Consider the following 24058-nt stretch of genomic DNA (forward strand, 5'->3'; position numbering starts at 1 on the left):
TGGACTTTGACCTCTGATATCCCTTCTTCTGAACAATTCGAGTGTTTAAACCTGTGCATACTTCTCGGAGTTCCTGTATTGTATTCTTCAGTTCCGTTAATTCACTCATACTCCTCTCTAAGTTGTCTATTTTCAATAGGATTTCATCAAACCTTTTTTCAAAGTTCCTAGTTTCTTTACGTTGGGCTACAACATGTTCTTTTAACTCACTGAAGTTTGTTGTTATCCATTCCCTGAAGCGTGATTCTGTTATTGGGATGTGCTCGTTCTCCATCAAGCCTTGTTCCATTGTTGATGTGGAACTGTGATCATCTTTAGATGGAGAGGCATTCTGACTTTGAGTATTCTCAGCTTTTTTACGCTGGTTTCTTCCCGTCATTGTAAATTTATCCTCCTGTCGTCTTTGAATTTACCAACTTTCCAGATTAGGTCTCTTGAGTGGGCGTCCAGGTTGTTAGTTCCCAGGGCCAGAGCAGCGGCGTTATAACTGATGGTGCTTTTCTTCACAGGATTCTCCTGTCTGGATTCCTTCTTGTGTCCCTAGTAGGCGACTCTGCCTTCCCGGGGCTCCAAACCTCGGTCAGAAGGGGAACCGCTCCCGTTTACTCTGCGCCCAGCGCTGCCGTGCCGAGGTACCATCACAGCCACTGCGCGGGCTCTGGTGTTGTGCTGGGGGCCCGTGCGGTTCCTCCAAACCTGTTTACTCCGCTCCGAGAGCTGCTGCGCCGAGGTGCCAGAGGAACCGCTGTGGCCACGAGAGTTGCGCTGGCGACCTGTGTGTTTCCTCCACTGTGGGATCTTCTGCTCGTGAGCGACCAGAATTTGTCTGAAAGTGTGGCTCCTCTAGTTCTCTGCGCCTTCCCTGAGAGCTGCAATCCCGGGATGTTAGTGATCGGCCATCTTGGATCGTTCTCCAATTTTTTTTCTTTAATAGTGGTCCTTTTTGAGAATAATTCATTTTACCAGTCTTTTCTCTTTTACAATTAACATTTCATACAATTATTTAATCATTTATTCACTAAATGTTTACTGAGCATTTGCTTTGTTATAAGTCCTGTGCTAGACACAATAGACACAAAGACAAGACATAGTTCCTAATCTCACTGAAAGCTCAAATCCAGTAGGAAAACTAGGCTATAAAGACAATTATAATATCATATGGTATATATAAGATAAAGATATATATGGATAGATAAGAGAGGCACAGAACTTACTGAGGTAGAGAGTTAAAAGGATTGATTGAGACAGGGCAATGGAAAATGAAACATGATGTCTGATAGAGGTTGAATCCCATGGTTAATAATTTGGGTTTGATAAATTAGGGAATCATCTACTTACAGGATAAGCGTATCCATGCTTATGGCTATTTTCCAGCATTTCGCTGTTTAACATCTATTTTAACAAAGCCAGTCAGTGTTTTTATTGATCCAGGCATATTACCAGCATGACATGCTATTTTAAGTAAATAAATTGAGTAAGTTTGAAAGATACTTCGTCCACTTCCCATTTATCTATGATTACTTTACTGTATTTTCCATTAATTTGTTAGTAGAGGTATTCCTATTTTGGTTAATAATTAGTACAAAGCCTTGTAATATTTGAGGTCAGAATATACTAAATTCTTCTAATGGTTTGGTAATTTTTTAATGCATTGTAGAATACTTCTATTAAGATGACGTATCTCTTAACTACGGGGATATGTTCTGAGAAATGTGTCATTAGGTGATTTTGTTGTGGGAACATTGTAGAGTGTACTTACACAAACCTAGATGGTACAGCCTACTATACATCTAGGAGGTATAGCCTGTTGTTCCCAGGCTAGAAACCTGTTTAGCATGTTACTGTAGTGAATAGGCAAACAAAACGGCATTTGAGTCTAAACATATGTAGACATAAAAAAAGGTAATGCATTGTGCTGTGATGTTAAGACAGCTACAGCATCACTGGGTGATAGGAATTTTTCAGCTCCATTATAGTCTTATGGGACCACCATCGTGCATGTAGTCCCTCATTGACTGAAACCTTGTTATATGGTATATGACTGTATTTCCAGAGTGTTTACCATATGTCAGGCTTTTTCTAATTGTTTGTATTAATTGTCTTACTCAATTTTTAAAGCAACCCTCACAGGTAGCTATACAGCTATTTCCATATTTTTATAGATTAGGAAACCAAGGTAACAGACAAGTTCAGTAACTTGCTCAGGTTACACAGTAGTCTGATTTCCTAATCCATGCATTTAACTACTGTAATAAACTGAATCTTTAGGCTTCTTGTTTGAGCTTTTGATATCACTAATACCTCTTATAGGATTATCCCATTTAGAAAAATTGCCCTGAATTTGACATTTGTTTTTGTTTTTAGACAGGGCCTTACTCTGTCACCCAGGCTGGAATGCAGTGGCGCAATCATGGCTCACTGCAGCCTCAACCTCCACAGGCACAGGTGATTCTGTCACCTAAACCCCCTGAGTAGCTTAGACTACATGTGCATGCCATCACGCCTGACTAATTTTTGTGTTTTTTGTAGATATGGGGTCTGCTATGTTGCCCTAGGCTGGTCTCAAACTCCTGGCATCAAGCAATCCACCCACCTCAGCCTCCCACAGTGCTGAGATTACAAGCATGAGCCACCGTGGCTGGCGATATTTGTTACCTATGTTCATACACAAATTTCCTTGACATGCTATAAGTTAAAAAAAAATGTACCAGTAACCTTGAGACACCTAACAGCAGGCTCTTTTTCTATTTGCCACAGTTTTTTTCATGATAATATGGAAGATTTTTAAGATTATTCTCACAGTTTTGAGGGCAAAAATCTAAAATTCCTTAATAATTTACTAGAGGTAGTTAAGGCTTTGAAATAACAATTAGAACTGGTACCTAGGAAACTTTAAACACTGGGTATTTGCAAACTGATTCTTGAATTATTAAAAATGCTGTTTAATTAGTTAAGTAATTAGCACATAGGAAACACTTAGATGTGTCACTTGTTTTTCTTTTCTTCTTCAACTCCCTTTTCCTAAATAGTAATATGGATCTGGCAACAGATTAAGAGTTTTTGAGTCTGATACATCTGTACATTGTACTTCTTTTCAACTTCATGCCTGGAATGACAGGACTATACTTCCTATAGTAGAATAAAACCACCTCTGTGCCAGTACCAAATATTTATCCATGTCTTATTAGCTAACTAGTGCCAACTATTTGGAATTTAAAATATTCTACCCTGTCTTTATTCTTTGTTCAGATTGGAAAAATAACATAGGGCAAAGAAAGGACTATGAGTTTTGAAGCCAGGTGTTTCTTCTGTTTATCTGTAATCTTGTCTTACTATTTCTGGACCTGTTTCCTCATTTGTATAGTCTTACCTTGTAAGATCAGTTTTGCAGAGGTTACAGAACTAGCAAAGATAACTGTGGAAGAGTAGTTTGACACTGTACTCATTCTCAGTCTCTTTCTTCTATAATCAGAGTATCTGATAATTCCTAATCTTCACTGATAACTGTTTAATCCTACATAAAAAACACTAGTACAGAATAGGCAACAATAAATGTAAACTGTCATAATTACCATTTATAGCAAAACACTATAATAAAAATCTCTAATCCATCATGAGGAAAGGATAGAGTATTGTTTAGTAAAGGCTAGGACACAAGTTACCAATATTCAGATAATTAGAATATAATACTTTTTTTTTTTTTTTTTTTGAGACAGAATCTTGCTCTGTCGCCTGGGCTGGAATGCAGGGGTGCGATCTCTGCTCACTGCAACCTCCGTCTCCTGGGTTCAAGCAATTCTCCTGCCTCAGCCTCCTGAGTAGCTAGGACTATAGGCATGTGCTACCACGCCTGGCTATTTTTTGTATTTTTAGTAGAGACAGGGCTTCACCATATTGGTGAGGCTGGTTTTGAACTCCTGACCTTGTGATCCTCCCACCTCAGCCTCCCAAAAATGCACAGTATTCTTTAAATCATATTATTCTAGTTTAGTTTTGGGGGATTCAGAATCGACTTCAGGATTTGACAGCACTTGTTGATCATCACTATGAACATCATTTTTTGGGAGTTAGATGCATAGAGATACTAGAAAATAGAACTTTGAGTAATAAAATCCCAGATCTCAGCTTTTGCTTTGTTCTTTAACAAGTATCATATACATTCCAAAGCATTTTATAAAATACATATGCATATGTATTTGTATGTATATAATGTATATGTAGAAACTGAGTTATGGATAAATTTTTTAGATTCATAATTTAAATTTCTTTTTGCCATGTTTTGTCCTGTAGTCTTAACCATTAAGTAGAAATTGAGTCTTGGAGCCAGATACACTACCTAAAAATCAATAGTAGGGGGAAAAAATGAAGATGAAAGTTAACCTACATACTAGACTTGCTGTTCCTGAGGTTAGCAGTTCTGACCTTTTTATCATGCTTTATTTCCCGAGAAAGGGAAAGATGAGAATAGCAATTTAAAACAATGTGGTCATTGCACTGTGGGCAGTCTCTTGTCATAGGATTAGGAACTTAAGTTGTTGTCATTGCACTTAGTTCTTGCTGTACTTCCTAACCTGCTTCCAGTCTCAGAGGTACCAGATAAGGCCAAGTTCTTTCTATTTTTCCCCTCTATTATCACAGGTAGTTTTGTGCTTGAAATGAGGGCTTTCAGAGGTTTCAGTATCATTTCAGAATGCCATGGTATCATAACTGTTGTGATACTCTGTCTCACTGGTCTCTCAGTTATTTATTTCCTGTGTCATAGGTGGTTGTCACATTTAGAATTTGTATATATGATTTTCTTGAAAATGAGATTTGGATTTCTACTTTCTAATGCTAATTTCTGTTCAATCTGGGTCATAAAATTATGGCTTTATATTACAGTTTCTGTGCCTTTCAAATATAGATAATAAATATTCCACATTAGAGTTTCTTATGGGGTTAAAATAATGAATGTGGATGTGCAGTGATTAAAAGAGCTGTACAAATATAGAATGTTGTTTATCTACTTTATTATTTAACCTAGTCTCTGAGCTTACCTTTTCTAGTTAGTTATCTTCTGGCACTCTCATGATTACTTAAAGGGACCAAGAACACATTCTATAGCATCTTATACTGAATATTGAGTAAGAACTTCTATTTGATTTGGTTTTAACCGTGCTGGGATGTGATCAGAAAGGGTCAGAATTACTTGTTGTGATTATACTGTCATCTTGACTGTATATTATATTGTTCCTTTTTACTTGTAAATGAATTCAGGGAGGGAATATTACTTAAATCCTATAGATTGCTTTAGTTTCTCATAGGTGGCAGTCAGTGTCCTCTCTCTAGCATTGATTAATTATATCACAGCCCACAAAGTTGTTTTTAGACCACAAGTTGGTAAGAAATTGAGTTATGTCATTATTTGAAGGACTGCTTTGGACGTGTTCTTTTTGCATGTGAAACATTCAACCTAATAATATTTCTCAGATCATAAAAGGTTTTTTTTTTGGTCATAGCAGTCTTTATTAATATATGTTCTTTCTTTTACCCATTTGACCTTTCATCTAGTTTATCTTTTTCCAAAACATGAATATACAGAAGAATGCTTAGAATAAAATATCAGCAGGAATAATGCTTTTTAGCATGTGTATACCAGCCACAGCATATGAATAGTAAACTAATGTATCAAAAGAGACAAGTTTAAGATTTTCCATATTATCAAGGCTGGATGGCTTGGAACAATGACTGGAAAGTAACTATAAGTCAATATGTCTAATTGGGAAGAAACATCTAATAGAAAGAATGGCAGAAAACCTCTGTATTTCAGAATGGTACCTGTATGGAAATCTGTGAGACAGAAAGTAGATGCAGAGTAGAGTGCATTTGGTTTCTGTGGGAAGGGAATGTAAGAAGTAGCATTGTTAAGGTAGTAGGGATAGAATATAGGTAATTATATCTTACTATATTTTAAATTTATAACAGTTATAAACAGAAATAAGATAAATTGTAGAAGATTGCAGCCATCAGCACTAATGCTAAAAATCTCATTCTTTTAAAAACAGAATACCCGAGAAAGCCTCAAAGTTCACGAAACATGTCAATATTCTTTTTTTTTTTTTTGAGACGAAGTTTCGCTCTTGTTACCCAGGCTGGAGTGCAATGGCGCGATCTCGGCTCACTGCAACCTCCGCCTCCTGGGTTTAGGCAATTCTCCTGCCTCAGCCTCCCGACATATCAATATTCTTATTTACTAGAAAGAAGGACCTTTACTTGATTCAACTAGTTTTCAGCTCTGTCTTTGGTTCTTCAACCCTTGGTAAAGCTGACGTGGTAAAACTCGAGTGAGAATCTGTGCCCTAGAGTTTCTAAGTGTCAGTGGAAGGGAGTGTTAGTTGTAATGAGATATGCATCCTGTTTAGGAAGACTAGCTTTACTTTTCTGGACTTTTGAAACCAAAGACACTAAAAAGATAAATTTAAAAGGTTGAGAAGTTATAAAAATTAAAAATATGGGAGTATATACCAATGAGAAAGAAAGTTGGAAAGGTAGTTGCAAGCATTTGATAACGCAGTCGTTGTTCAAGATTTATGTTTAAAGAATTTTTTTAATGAAGAAAAATCAATAACCAATCATGTATTTTAAGAAAAGTTTTATGAACCTATGATCATTACCAAGAAACTTAAGAAAAAGAGAAGGCTGGGTGTAAGTGCTAAGGCAATGAGGAGGATATTTTAACTAACATTATACACTGTAAATAACAAGGAAGGAATTGACCCATGGCAGACTGTGTAATCGGTAATTGATGATCAGCCAAAAAACAGCTATATACAATTTATGTTTTACTTTCATGATTTCTATTGAGAAGAATTTTCTTCAAAGTAGAAACACTAAGACCTGGTGAAGAGGAGATTGGCAAACCAAGAAGGTGAGATTGGTAAGCCAAGAGAGTAACTAAACTGCCCTAATTAGTTAGGTTTTCAAATGAAGGTAATTACATCTCATGGTGTTAGAGATCTTACAGAAGTGTGGTTAGAGAGCTGGCAAAGGTAATCTGTTATAAATACTGGAGTAGAAAAAAAAAATCTAGGATTTGGGGGATGGATGAACTATCAAACTTTTCAAAAAGACAGACTTCCCTAGCCTCAGTTTTCTTCATCTTTGCAATGGCATTAGTAATACCTTCTACTACAGTTTGGTTGAGAAAGAAGACTCGGAGATAATTTGGGGTTCAGGAGTTTATTAGAAATCAACACCTGTGGAAAGAAAGTTTAGGAAGCAGAATTGGACATATGGAGAAAAGTGAAGTGTTGCAGGCCTGACTCCCTCAGGTGACTCAACAGGGAGCTTTAGAGCTTATATGGCCTGTGAAAGTTAAACCACACAGGGCCCAAATCCCTGGACTTTTAACTTTTGCTTTTGACTTCTAATTGGATGGTGGTGCTCCCAGAAGTATGTGACCATGAGTAGGCAGCTTTCTGCAACTGAAACAGTCCCTGAAGGACTGATGAGGAATCTGAGCAGTATATCTCCATGTGCAAATTTTAGGACTAACGTATGTGAAGTACTTAACACAAATCTTGAGACTAAGTAAAGCCTCAATATAGTAGCTTTTATTATTGTTATTTTTATTCTATCATATTGAGAAATTTAATTATTTTGAGAGAAGAGAGAATGCTTGCTCATAACATTTATAAATGTCCAAAAGCTGGCAGGGATATTTACTCTGTTAGAAAAATAGTATGATTACTTATATCTCATAAATACATACAACTATCTTATATATCTGTAAAAAAGTTAAAAACTATGAAGATTCAGAGCATTTAATCTCCAAATAGGTGAATTAATGAGCAGAAGTCCATGAAGTGAAACTTAACTGAGGTAAAGATTGCAAGATTGCTGTTCTTAGATTATTAGTGGAAGGAATAAAAGAGGGAGGGACAAGAGTCAGCTGAGACTACAGAAATATATATGTAGCAGTATTCATTATGGCATTAGTTAAAATAGCTCATGTAAGAAGTAACTTAAATGTCCAACACAGGTTAAATAAATTATGGTGAATCTGTATAGTGGACTAATCCAGTCATCACAACTGATTTGGAAGAATATTAAATGTTACAGGAATGTCCCTGATAGAAGAGTTTTATTCTAATTGTGCAAAAGTGTGTGTGTGTAGAGAAAAGTCTGGGTATTGACTTTTAAATGGAGGTATTGGGTTATAAGTGACTTAGTTTCCTTTGTTCTCATATCTCTACCACAAACATATTTAATGTAATAAACTTATTTTTTTCCACGCTTTTAAGTACCTATACATGCAGGACTGACAAGACCTGGTTTAAGAGCAAAAAGACCAAAATGTTTCAGATATATATTAGTTTCTGTTTTGCTTATAATTAATATGGCTGTTCCCAAAGTGAAGTTTTAATCTTTATTAACAAAAATACAGTTAAAAAAATGAAGGCTGTAGTTCATTTATGCCCAGTTGTAGGTACTGCACCTTTGGGTAAACTTGAGATGTTCAAGTGAGCTTTTCAAAAAGACAGAGTTACCCAGTTGTCAGTTCAATTTAAATTTGTTGAGCAAATTTAAACAAATTGTTCAAATGAACATCACACATCATTATAAGTAACTGATCATTTCTTTTCTGGAGGAGGCATGGAGGGTGGGAGAGCATCGACATCTGTTGTCAAATATTTAAAGTGGTGTCATGTGTCAGAGAAATTGGATTTATTTTATTTTAAAGAAAAGATCTAGATCTAGGTTTAATGGAAGAAATGGGAGAATACAGGAAAGCAAATTTTAGTTAAGACATTTCATTAGAGTCCTGTGCTCCCTTACCCCTGAAAGAATGGCCTAGCTTTGGTAGAAATAAAATTATTCCAGTACTAAAAATATTACAATTAACAGAATTTTTAAGACTTTTGTACAGAACCCTAGGTTCCTGTAAGTATACCATAGAAGTTCTGTGACTATTTAGAGGCTATCTCAAAAATTAAATATGAATAATTGAGCTATAATTTGAAAATAACATGTTCACTCACATGTTTCAAAAACAAGTTTTAATATTTTGGAAATCATAACGTGTTCATGAAGTGCTGCTTAGTTAATGTGTTTTGGTGCAGACCTCTGAATCAAATTTCTTCTTGCCTGCTTGCTTTTTCTGAGTGTAGGGCAACTTACTTACCACTTATATCTGTGTAAATCAGGATTTTTAATAATAATCTGTAACCAAAACAAAATACAGAAATTAATTGGACACTAAAACTAATAAAAGACTATAATTATCATCTCTGTCCTCTGATTTCAAATTTTTATATTCATCAAAATAGGTTGCTTGTTTTCAGTAATTGATTTATTCTAATATGCTGTTTTTATCTGTTTTATCTGTGGGAATCTCACCAGAAACTGTAAAAGGTGTTCTACAGCTTAAAATTGTTTGAAGAAGTCTGATATAAACAATAGTCAATCCTATCTGTAGAACATATTTTGAATCTCCTCACTCTTCTTTATTTCTCTTGCCTTTGTCCAAGCCACCATCATTTCTCATTCAGATAACCTCACAGACTTTCTAATCGGCCTCCCAGTTGTCAGTTCTTTAATTGAGCAGCTAAGGTGATCTTAAAAAATGTAAATCAAATGATATCATGTCCTAGCTTAGAACCTTTATCTCTCCTCCTCAGCGTCATTTTATACCCTTTCATTCTTTTCTAACACATAAACTTACAAACCTTTTTGCTATCTCAGGGCCTTCTACATCTTCTACCTGGGATGCTCTTAACCTCATTCTTCACCTTAGTAACTTTCATCTTTTATGGGTGAGCTTATAGATTACCTCTTTAGTGTAGAGGCTGGAAACTATAGTCATTGAAGCATTCTGGGTTACAAATAGGCACATAAACTGACCCTTAACACTTGTCAGGACATCTGAGACATTCAGAATTGGAGCAGGGAAGGGAATATTGTTTCATTTAGTACAGCATCCTGTGGCATAGTAAGTCAGTATTTTTGAAGAAACAGAAACAAGCTTCTGTTTCAAAGCTTGAAAGAAAGTGGGGAGGGGATGTGTTAGGAGACCAAAGATTCTTCTCTCCACTGAACACCTAGTACAAGTAATATATTTAGTAGATTTTGATTACTTATAAATAGTTCACAAAATTAATAAAAGTAGGCTGAAGAAGGTTAAATTACTTGACCAAGATCCCACTGCTATTAAATATCAGCACTAAGCTAATTGTATTAAATCCTACAACTCTACAGTAATAATCTGGCATTAACGAAGAAAAGAAAATACTATTAGTACAGAAGCTATAATCACAGAGAGAGCCATTTCTTCATCTTAGAGAATTTGTTTCTCACAACACTTACACCCCATCGCAGCTTTCTAGTAAACGCCAGATGAAAAAATCAGTTATTTAGCTGAGATAAAGGTGTGCCCCTGCATTTTCTTGAAAAATATCTTGATGTGGTAGAAATAAAACTACAAACAGGGTAGGTGGATTGTATTCTTTCTTTTTTTTATTTTTTATTTTTTATTTTTTATTGGATTTTAGGTTTTGGGGTACATGAGCAGAGCATGTAAGACAGTTGTGTAGGAACACACATGGCAGTGTGCTTTTCTTTCCTTCTCCCCTTCACCCACATTTGGCATTTCTCCCCAGGCTATCCCTCCCCACCTCCCCCTCCCACTGGCCCTCCACTTTTCCCCCCAGTAGACCCCAGTGTTTAGTACTCCCCTTTCTGTGTCCATGTGTTCTCATTTTTCATCACCCACCTATGAGTGAGAATATGCGGTGTTTCATTTTCTGTTCTTGTGTCAGTTTGCTGAGGATGACGTTCTCCAGATTCATCCATGTCCCTACAAACGACATAAACTCATCATTTCTGATTGCTGCATAATATTCCATGGTGTATATATGCCACATTTTTCCAATCTAGTCTATTATCAATGGGCATTCGGGTTGATTCCAGGTCTTTGCTATTGTAAACAGTGCTGCAATGAACATTCGTGTGCATGTGTCCTTATAGTAGAACGATTTATAGTCCTTTGGATATATACCCAGTAATGGGATTGCTGGGTCAAATGGAATTTCTATTTCTAAGGCCTTGAGGAATCGCCACACTGTCTTCCACAATGGTTGAACTAATTTACACTCCCACCAACAGTGTAAAAGTGTTCGTGTTTCTCCACATCCTCTCCAGCATCTGTTGTCTCCAGATTTTTTAATGATCGCCATTCTAACTGGCGTGAGATGGTATCTCAATGTGGTTTTGATTTGCATCTCTCTGATGACCAGTGACGATGAGCATTTTTTCATATGATTGTTGACCTCATATATGTCTTCTTTCGTAAAGTATCTGTTCATATCCTTTGCCCACTTTTGAATGGGCTTGTTTGTTTTTTTCCTGTAAATCCGTTTGAGTTCTTTGTAAATTCTGGATATCAGCCCTTTGTCAGATGGGTAAACTGCAAAAATTTTTTCCCATTCTGTTGGTTGCCGATCCACTCTAGTGACTGTTTCTTTTGCCGTGCAGAAGCTGTGGAGTTTCATTAGGTCCCATTTGTCTATTTTGGCTTTTGTTGCCAATGCTTTTGGTGTTTTGTTCATAAAGTCCTTGCCTACTCCTATGTCCTGGATAGTTTTGCCTAGATTTCCTTCTAGGGTTTTTATGGTGCCAGGTCTTATGTTTAAGTCTTTAATCCATCTGGAGTTAATTTTAGTGTAAGGTGTCAGGAAGGGGTCCTGTTTCTGCTTTCTGCACATGGCTAGCCAGTTTTCCCAACACCATTTGTTAAACAGGGAATCCTTTCCCCCTTGCTTGTTTTTGTCAGGTTTATCAAAGACTGTATAGTTGTAGATATGTTGTGTTGCCTCCGGTGCCTCTGTTTTGTTCCATTGGTCTATATCTCTGTTTTGGTACCAGTACCATGCTGTTTTGATTACTGTAGCCTTGTAGTATAGTTTGAAATCCAGTAGTGTGATGCCCCCCGCTGTGTTCTTTTTGCTTAGAATTGACTTGGCTATGCGGGCTCTCTTTTGGTTCCATATGAAGTTCATGGTGGTTTTTTCCAGTTCTGTGAAGAAAGTCAATGGTAGCTTGATGGGGATAGCGTTGATTCTGTAAATTACTTTGGGCAGTATAGCCATTTTCACGATATTAATTCGTCCTAACCATGAACATGGAATGTTTCTCCATCTGTTTGTGTCCTCTCTGATTTCGTTGAGCAGTGGTTTGTAGTTCTCCTTGAAGAGGTCCCTTACGTTCCTTGTGAGTTGTATTCCAAGGTATTTTATTCTTTTTGTAGCAATTGTGAATGGCAGTTTGTTCTTGATTTGGGTCTCTTTAAGTCTGTTATTGGTGTATAGGAATGCTTGTGATTTTTGCACATTGATTTTATATCCTGAGACTTTGCTGAAGTTGCTTATCAGTTTCAGGAGTTTTTGGGCTGAGGTGATGGGGTCTTCTAGGTATACTATCATGTCGTCTGCAAATAGAGACAATTTGGCTTCCACCTTTCCTATTTGAATACCCTTTATTTCTTTTTCTTGCCTGATTGCTCTGGCTAGAACTTCCAGAACTATATTGAATAGGAGTGGTGAAAGAGGGCATCCTTGTCTAGTGCCGGATTTCAAAGGGAATGCTTCCAGTTTTTGCCCATTCAGTATGATATTGGCTGTTGGTTTGTCATAAATAGCTTTTATTACTTTGAGATACGTTCCATCGATACCGAGTTTATTGAGGGTTTTTAGCATAAACGGCTGTTGAATTTTGTCAAATGCCTTCTCTGCGTCAATTGAGATAATCATGTGGTTTTTGTTTTTAGTTCTGTTTATGTGGTGAATTACGTTTATAGACTTGCGTATGTTGAACCAGCCTTGCATCCCCGGATGAATCCTACTTGATCATGGTGAATAAGTTTTTTGATTTGCTGTTGCAATCGGCTTGCCAATATTTTATTGAAGATTTTTGCATCTATGTTCATCATGGATATTGGCCTGAAGTTTTCTTTTCTTGTTGAGTCTCTGCCGGGTTTTGGTATCAGGATGATGTTGGTCTCGTAAAATGATTTGGGAAGGATTCCCTCTTTTTGGATTGTTTGAAATAGTTTTAGAAGGAATGGTACCAGCTTCTCTTTGTGTGTCTGGTAGAATTTGGCTGTGAACCCGTCAGGACCTGGGCTTTTTTTGTGTGGTAGGCTCTTAATTGCTGCCTCGACTTCTGCCCTTGTTATTGGTCTATTCATAGTTTCAGCTTCCTCCTGGTTTAGGCTTGGGAGGACACAGGAGTCCAGGAATTTATCCATTTCTTCCAGGTTTACTAGTTTATGTGCATAGAGTTGTTTGTAATATTCTCTGATGATGGTTTGAATTTCTGTGGAATCTGTGGTGATTTCCCCTTTATCATTTTTTATTGCATCTATTTGGTTGTTCTCTCTTTTCTTTTTAATCAATCTGGCTAGTGGTCTGTCTATTTTGTTGATCTTTTCAAAAAACCAGCTCTTGGATTTATTGATTTTTTTTGAAGGGTTTTTCGTGTCTCAATCTCCTTCAGTTCAGCTCTGATCCTAGTTATTTCCCTGCAATCCCCTGGGCTGGCCTACTGTCCAAGTCTCGTTCAGTCTCAAGTCCAGCCCTCTCAAGTCTCAGGTTGCCGGTTCAACAGGGCACCTGGACAAGCGCGCCCTGTGGGGATTGCTGGGTAGGGCTGGCCGCCGCCGTGTCTTTTTTATACTTGGGAGGTTCCCCGTTCTGTGGGCAACAAAGATCAGTCTGGAAATGCAACTCTGACTCACTGTTTGCGGATTCAACGAGAGCTCCAATCCTGGGTTGTTCTCACAGCGCCATCTTGAGTCCTCCTCCGATTGTATTCTTTTTATTTTTTTCTCATTAACCTGCTCACTCAGATAAGATTGTGTGCACCTTTAAATACCAGAAAATTCTAGCAATAGCTTAAACAAATGAGGGAAGGGTGATTTTCTCACACAAGAAGTCTAGAAATAGGCAGTCCAGAACTGGTTCATCTGCTTCCCCATTTTTAGAAGGTTGGCTTTTGCCTTCCTGTTTCTTATTTCATGGTCACAAAATGGTTATTATTTCTCCAAGCACTAGCTGTAAGGGGCAAGGTTTAAAAGCATAAAGTGATATATGTGCTGTCTTTGCTAGGTGGGACCTCTGAGAAACTTTTTATAGTAATCATACTTCTTGTGTCTTAGTGGCCAGAACTGTATCACATGTCCACTTGCAGCTAGAAAATGACAAGGGAGACAATGCATAATGTCATGTTTCCTTCCTTAAACATCTTTTAGTATGATAGTCCAGGTACCTAAAATTATTATAATAACGCATTGTACCTTTTAGATTTACATTGGTGCAAAAGCATACAGTGGAATTTAACCAAGTGGCGATGGCTAATTCAGATGGATCTGAAGCTATGCTGAACAGAGTGATGACAAAAGATAACATTGGTGTTGCTGTGGTATTAGAGGTCCACAAAGAACTATTTGGAACAGGTGAGTGCAATGTAAAATATTTTTACTAAGAATAAACACCATCCCAAGTTTTTGCATCTCCAAACAATTGAAGATAATTTTACTGTGATTTATTGCAATGTTACCTTCTTTTGAGGAAATCTAAGGGAGATGGGCAGGAAAAGAGCATCAACTGTGTAAAGCATCATATATTTCTTGGGTTATTCTGTGCTCTCTATCATAGTCTTTTTTACTTATCACATAATCTCTGTAAAGTCTTTTTTAATATGCTATTAATCCCAGAGATTCTTTGAAATAGGGAATGTTTTGGTTAGGCTGAATTTAGAAATTATGACGACTTGGTCCTCTTTTTGAACCGTATTTTTAGCTTCTTGAGTTTTAATCTTTTGTCTTTAAGGTTAAGGACCTGGCATATTTTCTCTAGTTTCTTTGTTATGTCTCAGTCATTGTTAGGGAAAGAGCAGGATCTTTTATCTACATGGTACTTTAGCATTTTAGATTATTTATAGCTTCCTTCAGAGTCAGAAACTCATGTACTTTATATTATAGAGACCTTTTTATCCCTCCTACTGCCTGCCTTGGAGCATTTCATTGTTTACTAGTACATTTTAAGCAAGAAAGGAGTGAGACCACATCAGGGTTTTGTTCCCCCTGTACTTTTTGTAGAGGAAAAGATTATTTTTGCCTTGACTATTGATTTGAATTATTCAGACCATAGATATATGTCAAATCTTCCTTTCTCACCATACTTCAATTTATCCATTATCACAGATAATCTTTGATATGAAATTTTGAACTGTTTACTTTTCTTAGCCCCTCCATTTTTATCTACTTTTATGTCCTTTACAATCTTGCTCCTCCCAAAAGTTTGGTGCTTTTCTTCCTGATATTGTGGAGAAGTTTTTTTGGAGTTTTACTCCTCTTTTAAGGAGGAGACGAGTAATTCTAAATAGTAGACACTTTCACATTCTGAAATACATATCTCTTATACTCCTAGAAGGGGAATTTATATAGTACTTATGGCTCGTTTGAAGGGAAAATTTTTAATATTGCGAATACTTAATCTGTGGCTAAAACTGACACTCTAAAATCTAGGAAAAGAAGATAGCTTAGAAGATTTGGCTACAGGTATTTATCTTATGATCAAATTGCTTTAAAGGTGACTGTGTCATGTATAACAGATACTTCAGTTTCTTGCTTTCTCGACATTGAAGATAATTATAACTTTGGAAAGAAACTTTGCCAAACTAGTAGACTTAGAAAATTAGCTCTTTTCCCCCAAAGTTTATATTCCAGTAGAAAAATTTGAGACATTTGTATATAAACTTTAAAAGAAAATTAAATTTGTATGTTCATGGATAGTTCAATAGTTTAAAGGTATATAAAGTAAAAAGTGAGAGATTCCTCATCTACTCTAGAAATAACTCTTGATTTCTCTATAGAGTTACTAACATACAGTATGTGAGTATATATATTAATAGTTTTATATCTTGAATAATTTATGGATATGTCAGTAAATGTTAACTGTTTAATTTTCAAAAATCTTAATGTATTATCTTATCCACCATTTGGAAAGTACTATGTTAATGTTTATTTTAACAGAATTAAAAAACATAATTGTATAGAATTACAGGGGGGAAAAAAAACCTAGAGATATTCTAGTTGAATATTTCATTTCCCAAATGAATCTGGTTAAGTTACTGATCCAAGACTATGTAAAATAATTAGTAAGAAAGGTAAGCCTAAAACTGAAGTGCCCAGACTTTTATAGCACACTACTCTCTAATTCTGATATATGGTTTGAATTTGTATAGGTAGCAAATCGCTTTCTTATTTTATCTTATATAGGTGAATATAATATACTGCCTTTTACTATTGACCTGTCACTGTTGTGCTGTGTTGTGCTTGGGAAATGCAAGGTGAATGACTAGTAGACAGTAGGAACAATTTAAATTAAGGTTTAGGTAACTCAACTGAAAACCTGCCTTACTGCATTATTGTGCTATTTAAATGACAGATATTTAAAGGGCTGTACCAAGCATGTTGTGGGCCAGATTTAGCCCATGGGCTACAGTTTGCCAACTCGATCTAGGAGAGTAAATCCTATAGTAGAATTATCAGAATGTCAGCCCTTTAGCTTCTAAGAATTACTTTATGAGATAAAAGGGAAGGTATAAATTCATGGAAAAGAGTAAAGAAGTGGCTATGGATCATTTTGAGAAAACCTAAGGATGCCACATTTCTTGAAACATAAAGCATAACTTTGTCTTCTTTTTGTAATGTTTAAATTTAGGTATGAAGCCTATTCATGCTGCAGACAAACAGCTGCTTATAGTGGCAAATGCCCACATGCATTGGGACCCAGAGTATTCTGATGTGAAGCTCATCCAGACCATGATGTTTGTATCAGAGGTTAAAAACATTCTGGAGAAAGCCTCCAGTAGGCCTGGCAGCCCAACTGCAGATCCTAATTCCATCCCGCTGGTGCTATGTGCAGATCTTAACTCATTGCCAGATTCAGGTATTTATAACATCATTTCCTCTCTGCTTTTAATTTCACTTTTACTCTTGGTTCAGAGGCCAGCTAGCTCTTAAATTTTGAGTAGATACATTCCCTAATTTAGAAGAGAAATTATCAGCAAGAATCCCATGGATGGGACATAGGGTAATACAAGAGAGTTTAATAAAGAAGCTGTTCCCAAAGGTGTGTTGTCTGGTTTAAGGGACACAAAGCAATAAATGATGCAATACTCTGCCACTAGGGGATTTAGTAGTTGATCTCTATCATCCCTATACCTAAAAGAGAAAGTGGTGGGAGCTGTTATCAGAACTTAGAAAAAATACAGTTGTAGGAGAGGGCCATGTAATAGGAGTGATGGCTTTGAATTGCATGAAGCAGTCAATCCCCGGCAAACCAACAAGAAGGGAGCCAGGGGAATATATATTCTTACCTTACTCCGCTTCTGTCCTCTGATCTCCTGCCAGGCTGCCCACTGATCAAATCCAATAGAAGCTAGAGGGGGGAGGGATTTGCAGTTGATGCAATAAAGATCAGCTTCCTGAGGCACAGAGTGTACTGGAGAAGGATGATCTGAAGGGGCAGCCAGAAAGTACTCATTACAGGTAGCTCTCTGGTTTTTAATGATAATAGCAACTTTTAAGTGAATTCATTAAATGGTATTTGGATACTATTAGTAGGTACAGAAGAATGATAAAAATTCTCCTACAGTTTCATATTACTTCTTGAGCTCCATTAAATGTCTGAACTTATATCATTTTACTTTTTATAAAAATCATTTCTGTATTTTACATATGAAACAAAAACATTAAAGTATTACTCTTTTGCTAATACCAAAGCATATGCTAAATTTTGTATATTATCACTACTAGACTATTTTAAATTATTTAAAGTAACAATAAATCTAACCTAAATACTTATACCTGGAATATTTTTAAAAAGTCACTGAACTTGAAAAACATCTTTTGCTTCTTAGCAAATAAGTGCTGAAATTATTGTTCATAAATGTTTGTCTTACCCTCTAGCCTAATTGGCATTTTAACTACATGGTCCTTTTTTAAGTTGAATTGCTCTCAAGTGCAAGTTTTTCTCCTACTGTGATTTGTTAAAGCCAGTTAGCTGTCATCTAGTAGCACAACATAGTGAACTGACTGGTGCCAGAATGTCATGCTTGGATCCTGATTCTGCTGCTTATGAACTATGCAATCTGTGACTAAGTTTGGATCCTGATTCTGCTACTTAATGAACTCTGCAACCTGTGACTAAGTTAGTTTCTCTCTCTCTCTCTCTCTCTCTCTCTCTCTCTCTCTCTCTCTCTCTCTTTCCCTCCCTCCCTCCCCTCTCTCCCCTCTCACCCCTCTTGCCCCTCTCTGAGACAGTTTTGCTATTGTTGCCCAGGTTGGAGTGCAGTGGTGTGGTCTCAGTTCACTGCAACCTCCACCTCCCAGGTTCAAGTGATTCTCCTGCCTCAGCCTCTTAAGCTGGGATTATAGGTGGCACCACCATTCCCAGCTAATTTTTGTATTTTTAGTGGAGACAGGGTTTCACCATGTTGGCCAGGCTGGTCTTGAACTCCTGACCTCAGGCGATCCACCCGCCTTGACCTCTCAAAGTGTTGGGAGTGTACAGGTATGAGCCACTGCACCCAGCCTAGTTCCTCATTTTTAACAAGGGGATAATTATGTTATCTACTTTATAGAATTGTTTGTGAGATTTACATGGGTAAAGCACTTAGAACAGTGCCTGGCATGTGGTGAATATTAGAGAAATGATTGTACCTTCTGAGCTATTTACAGTACTGATTGTGCTCATCAGATATTCATTGTATCTTACTATCAATCCTTATTACAAATAGATTAGTGAACGGTGTTCACTAATCATCATAAATGTTTTGATACTGTTTTCATGTTTGCTAATTTAGTGGAAGCAGTGCACTTTTCTGAATGCTTTTCTTCTCTTCAGCCTTGCATTTTTAGCCAAGTGATACACTTCTGGCATGTAATGTTCTTTATAGTGTCAGACTGAGAAGACTCACTCTAGCTCAAAATAAAGAATGATATTGTCTAGCTAACACTAGACATTGAAATGAAGATGTAAGATCTGTTTTTGTTGTAAATGACTTTTTATTAATATGCTCTACTTACATATTTGCAAAGTTGTTGATTGCTTAGAATGGGGAAATACTAAAGAGATAGTGGTTTGGAATAATTTTCCAAAAACATTTAGGGTTAAGATTTTCCTGGCAAATGCCTTCCTGGGTCCTGGAAATCATTTTTAGCCTGAAGAACCACTAAGGAAACTAAGGATATTTTTTAGTGTTCCTGATATATCTTGTTCTGAAATAGGCAAACACCCTTTGATTCATTTGATTGAATCATATGAAATGGCTGGTGTTTGATTTTTTAATTTTTAAACAATGACAAAAGGCTGTTTTATATGGCTCAACCTAGTAAAACCACTCTGAACCTGGTGGATTAGCCTGATAAGACTTGACTGTGAAGCTTTGTGTAAGGTCTGAATGCTAAATGGAAGTGTTTCTTCTTTATTCTACTAGGTGTTGTGGAATACTTAAGTAATGGAGGAGTAGCTGACAACCATAAAGACTTCAAGGAACTAAGGTACAATGAGTGTCTTATGAACTTCAGCTGCAATGGAAAGAATGGAAGCTCAGAAGGGAGAATCACACATGGCTTCCAACTTAAGAGCGCCTATGAAAATAACTTGATGCCTTACACCAATTACACCTTTGATTTCAAAGTGAGTGGCAGCCTTTGGGCAGGTGTAAAAATTATTTCAGATACAAGCATATAACAAGAGAGGTGTAAATTCTTTATGATTAATTGTATAATCAGGAATATTTAGATTCTTAAAATGTCTAGGCTAAGTATGCACATAAATATAAGTAGGTTTATTGGATTTTTGTGGCTATTGTTATCTTAAATTCTTTTTGCCCTCTCGTTTGTTTAGATTTCAAATAATGTTGATCACAGTAACTTCTAAAATGCTCACTAGGTACCAGGCACTGGTCAAAGCACTTTGATATATTAATATAGTTAACCCTTACCTGTTCAAACCATTCCTAACTTTCAGCAGTAACTAACCCCCTGGCCCCCCACAGAAAAGCACCAAGTATAGCAAAACTCACTTTGAATGAATGTATATAGTATTTCCTGAATATTTTCTTTGTACCTTCCATTGATATCTTAGTATCTTTAAATTTTTCAGGTTTCCTTTGGTTATAGGGTTAGAGAAGGTTGTACTTCAGGTCTATTTTATATCCATGCATTTGTACTAATATATTCCCAGGCAGTGCAACACTCTAAAAGGAAATACATTTTTTGACAAATATGAAAAAAAATGGAAAGGCTGATTGTACAGGACCAGCTATTCTTTAGAAAGACAGATTGTGGTGGTTTTATGTAATCTCTTTCCCAGTGCTAGTTTTCTGATCACTCTATCTATTTGTAGCTCTGCTATTGTAGCTCTCTTTGACTTTCTGGCATTTCAGACATCTATAGTAGAATCTTATACTATTTGGAAAAATGAAAGTGTTAGAAAGTGGTTTGATGTAAAAACCCTAGAGAGAATTAATAAAATACCAAAGGAAATTTACAAAATGGCCTCTCTTACATCTCCAGTAACCTTTTTCTATTTTTAGTGTGTGTTAGCTCCTTTCCAAGAAACAAACAGTGGGAGAAAGAAAGGAAGTTCATGTGTTGTTACTAATCAACTTTCATGATCATGTCGTGAAGAAAAATTGCTTAGAAATTGAATCTAATTTAGTATTTTTGCTATTAGAAAAGATAATTCAGTCCAGTGATAATTCATTTTATTCCAGTCACTTGTAGGCAGTGATGTGCTGGTAAATATTTAATAATGAGCTTTTTGGAAAAAGCTCTGATTTGTGGTATTTGCCAATTTCTATAGTTTAAGTACTTCTGCAGCAGAATCCAGTCTCCCAACATGATACCATTGAAGGCAGAGTTGGGAAGAGGTGATAAGAAAACTAGTACTAGCTGACTCTAGCACGTCATTGCTGTTATATAAGCTTAAAGGAACACCTTTTAATGATGCATAGTTTACCATAGCTTAAATCCTATCCTTGTAACTACAGTGATATGTTTCTGGCAGCCTAACCCAGAAAACCTATAATAAAGTTCCCGAAAATAAGTGTTTAGTAATTCCATAACTATTATTGTTGTTTAGTTGTGTGTGTAGTAGGTAAAAAGAAAAAAAAAATTTTTCTATTTCACATAGTCTTTTTTTTTTTTTTTTGAGATAGGGTCTCAGTTTGCCACTCAGGCTGAAGTGCAGTGGCAGGATCTTGGCTAACTGCAGCCTCAAACTCCTGTGCTCAAGACATCCTCCTACCTCTGCCTCCCAGGTTGCTGGGACTACAGGCACACACCACCACGCCCAGCTAATTTTTTGTATTTTTAATAGAGACAGGGTTTGGCCATGTTGCCTATGCTGGTCTTGAACTCCTGGATTCAAGCCATCTGCCTGCCTCGACCTCCCAAAGTGTTGCAATTACAGGTGTGAGCCACTGCGACCAGCCTAGACTTTGTTTTTTCGAGACAGAGTCTTGCTCTGTCTCCCAGAGTGGCACAGTCCTGACTTACTGCAGCTTCACTCTCCTGGGCTCAAGTGATCCTGCCACCTCAGCCTCCTGAGTAGCTGGGACTACAAGTGTGCACCACCATGCCTGGCTAATTTTTGTACTTTTGAGGGTTGTTTTTGGTTTTTTTTGGTAGAAACAGGGTTTCACCAAGGTGCCCAGGCTGGTCTTGAACTCCTGGGCTCAAGCAATTCGTCCACCTCGGCTTCCCAAAGTACTGGTATTATAGGTGTGAGCCACTGTACTCAGCCTGGACTTCTTAAAGGCTTACTTTTTTCTTGTCCTTAAACAAAAAATCAGAGAAACGCAATTTGGGACATTAATCCACCTTCCTCAGTCATCTGAATTGGTTTAAGATTATTTATTGACAGTCCTTCAAAAGGTCTTACATGTGTAATAATTGAATCAAAAATCCCACTGAGCCACTTACATTGTTCAACTAAGCACGGTTAAAGAACTAGAAATGCCTGGCTCAGAGAGTGTTTGATGTTTGGTTGTATAAGATAGGATCAGAGAGAAAGATAAAGGTATAAGTTGGTGGGAAAGAGGCATATATGGGAAGATCAATAGGCTGGCTGGATAGATGGATGGGATGAGAGGATAGAATAGTGTAGGAAGAAAGGATAGCTAGAGATTAAACTAAGGACACACCTTGAGTAGAGAGAATTGAGCTCTTAGTCCAAGTAACAGAATTAACTTCAGTTTTATACATATATTTTACATAATTAATGCTATCCCAATATTGAAAGCAATCAGTAAAAAAGAGTAAGTAACATCACATATAAAATGCCATGTGATCAGCATTAAATACAGAACCAATTGTATTAGTGAGGGGCCGCTGTATCAGTGAGGTGTGAAATTTTGTTTGCTTGGCTTAGCATTTGTTTACTTTCTTGGTCCTTGACCAAGATAGAAATGTAGAAAAGAGATATTTAGAGTTCAGATTCATTTAATTGCAAACTGATTTCGAATGAACTGAAGGGTAAACAATTCGAAGAATTACTCCTTTTTCAACATTACTTTGAGACCAGGTAAGTTTAATAAACAGCTTAATTTAAACCTACTGCTGCTGCTCCTCACCCCACCCTTATCCTCTAATCTGAGGGTGTGCCCAAATCATTTAATTTAAAAAAGGAAGGGCAGCTTTTATAGCAAATAGTAAACTTTTCTGTTACATTATGAAATTGATACTGTAATTTTCTGGCATTCTTTTAAAAAACAAAGAGCGTAATGGTAACAGTATTTTCATTGTGTTTTGACTTTTTTCTCAAATATAGTTCTATAAACTTACACAAATAGTAGTCCTTACTAATGTAAAGAGTGCATTTTCCCACATTAGTATTGTGGCTTTTAAAAAAGAAACTGACTCAAAATGTTAAAAATCGTTAGTCTGTAACCTCCTTTGTGCATATATGATCAAAGTTGGGGATCCTTATATATGCATATGTACAAATATGTTGGGTGAATTCACAGAAGTAACCTGGCTAAGGGTTTTGGTAAGAGTTTTTACTCTGGGTATTTCAAACCAAGAAAATAGTTACAAGTGATATGTTCAATTAAAAACATCTTACTTCCTGGAGTGTTTAACATTTTTATCTTGGAGCCTACTTTTGCAAAGAACTCTAGCAGCTGATGTGTGTGATGGCAGTCTAATAAAGTTGTAAGATAAAGGAGGATTTATTTTGTTTTGTTTAGACAGAGTCTCACTCTGTTGCCCAGGCTGGAGTGCGGTGGCACAATCTCAGTTCACTGCAAAATCCACCTCCCAGGTTCAAGCTGTTCTTGTGCCTTGGCCTCTCTAGGAGCTGGGACTACAGGTGTACACCCCACACTCAGCTAATTTTTGTATTTTTAGTAGAGATGGAGTTTCACCATGTTGACCAGGATGGTAATGAACTCCTGGCCTCAAGTGATCCTCCTGGCCTCCCAAAATGTTGTGATTATAGGCATAAGCCACTGTGCCTGGCCTTACAGGAGGTTTTATTCACCATTAAGTAATTGAGATTATTTCATTTGTTTTATTTTAGAGTTTAAGCAAAAAGTTGTTTGAAAAAAAGTTTCTCAGGGAGAAATAAAACTACCCTGATCCTCATTAACTCATTTTCTAAAATATCACTGTAAAACTAGGCATTATAACCAAAATGAAAAGATAAGGCCTTATGATCCTATCATTTTTTGACTATTTGAGCTTGGAGTCCCCTGGACTCCAGTAAATTCCTTAATTTGTGGCAAAGTAAGGTTGGATAAGGGCTGCTTTCTTTTTTTTTAAGAGACAGAATCTTGTCACCCAGAGGCTGGAAAGCAGTGGCACAGTTATAAGTCAATGTAGCCTAGAACTTCTGGCCTCAAGTGAGCCTCCTGCCTCAGCTTCCCAAGTAGCTTGGACTATAGATGCATGCCACCATGGCTAGGTAATTTTTAATATTTCTGTAAAAACCGGGGTCTCATTATGTTT

The 24058-nt window shown here is 36.8% G+C and overlaps 1 protein-coding gene across 5 annotated transcripts in view; it reads left to right on the forward strand.

Moving 5' to 3' along the window:
* Positions 1-24058, forward strand: part of CNOT6L (CCR4-NOT transcription complex subunit 6 like) — a 101708-nt gene that overhangs the window by 69317 nt on the left and 8333 nt on the right. For all 5 annotated transcript variants that reach the window (XM_008993111.5, XM_017970471.4, XM_078367006.1 and 2 more), the window contains exons 9-11: positions 14337-14488; positions 16761-16988; positions 19540-19742. In XM_008993111.5, coding sequence (XP_008991359.1) covers positions 14337-14488; positions 16761-16988; positions 19540-19742 — 583 coding nt within the window. The remainder of the gene's footprint in view (positions 1-14336; positions 14489-16760; positions 16989-19539; positions 19743-24058) is intronic.

This window comes from Callithrix jacchus, chromosome 3 (genome assembly GCF_049354715.1).
Source record: "Callithrix jacchus isolate 240 chromosome 3, calJac240_pri, whole genome shotgun sequence".
Lineage (NCBI taxonomy): Eukaryota > Metazoa > Chordata > Mammalia > Primates > Cebidae > Callithrix > Callithrix jacchus.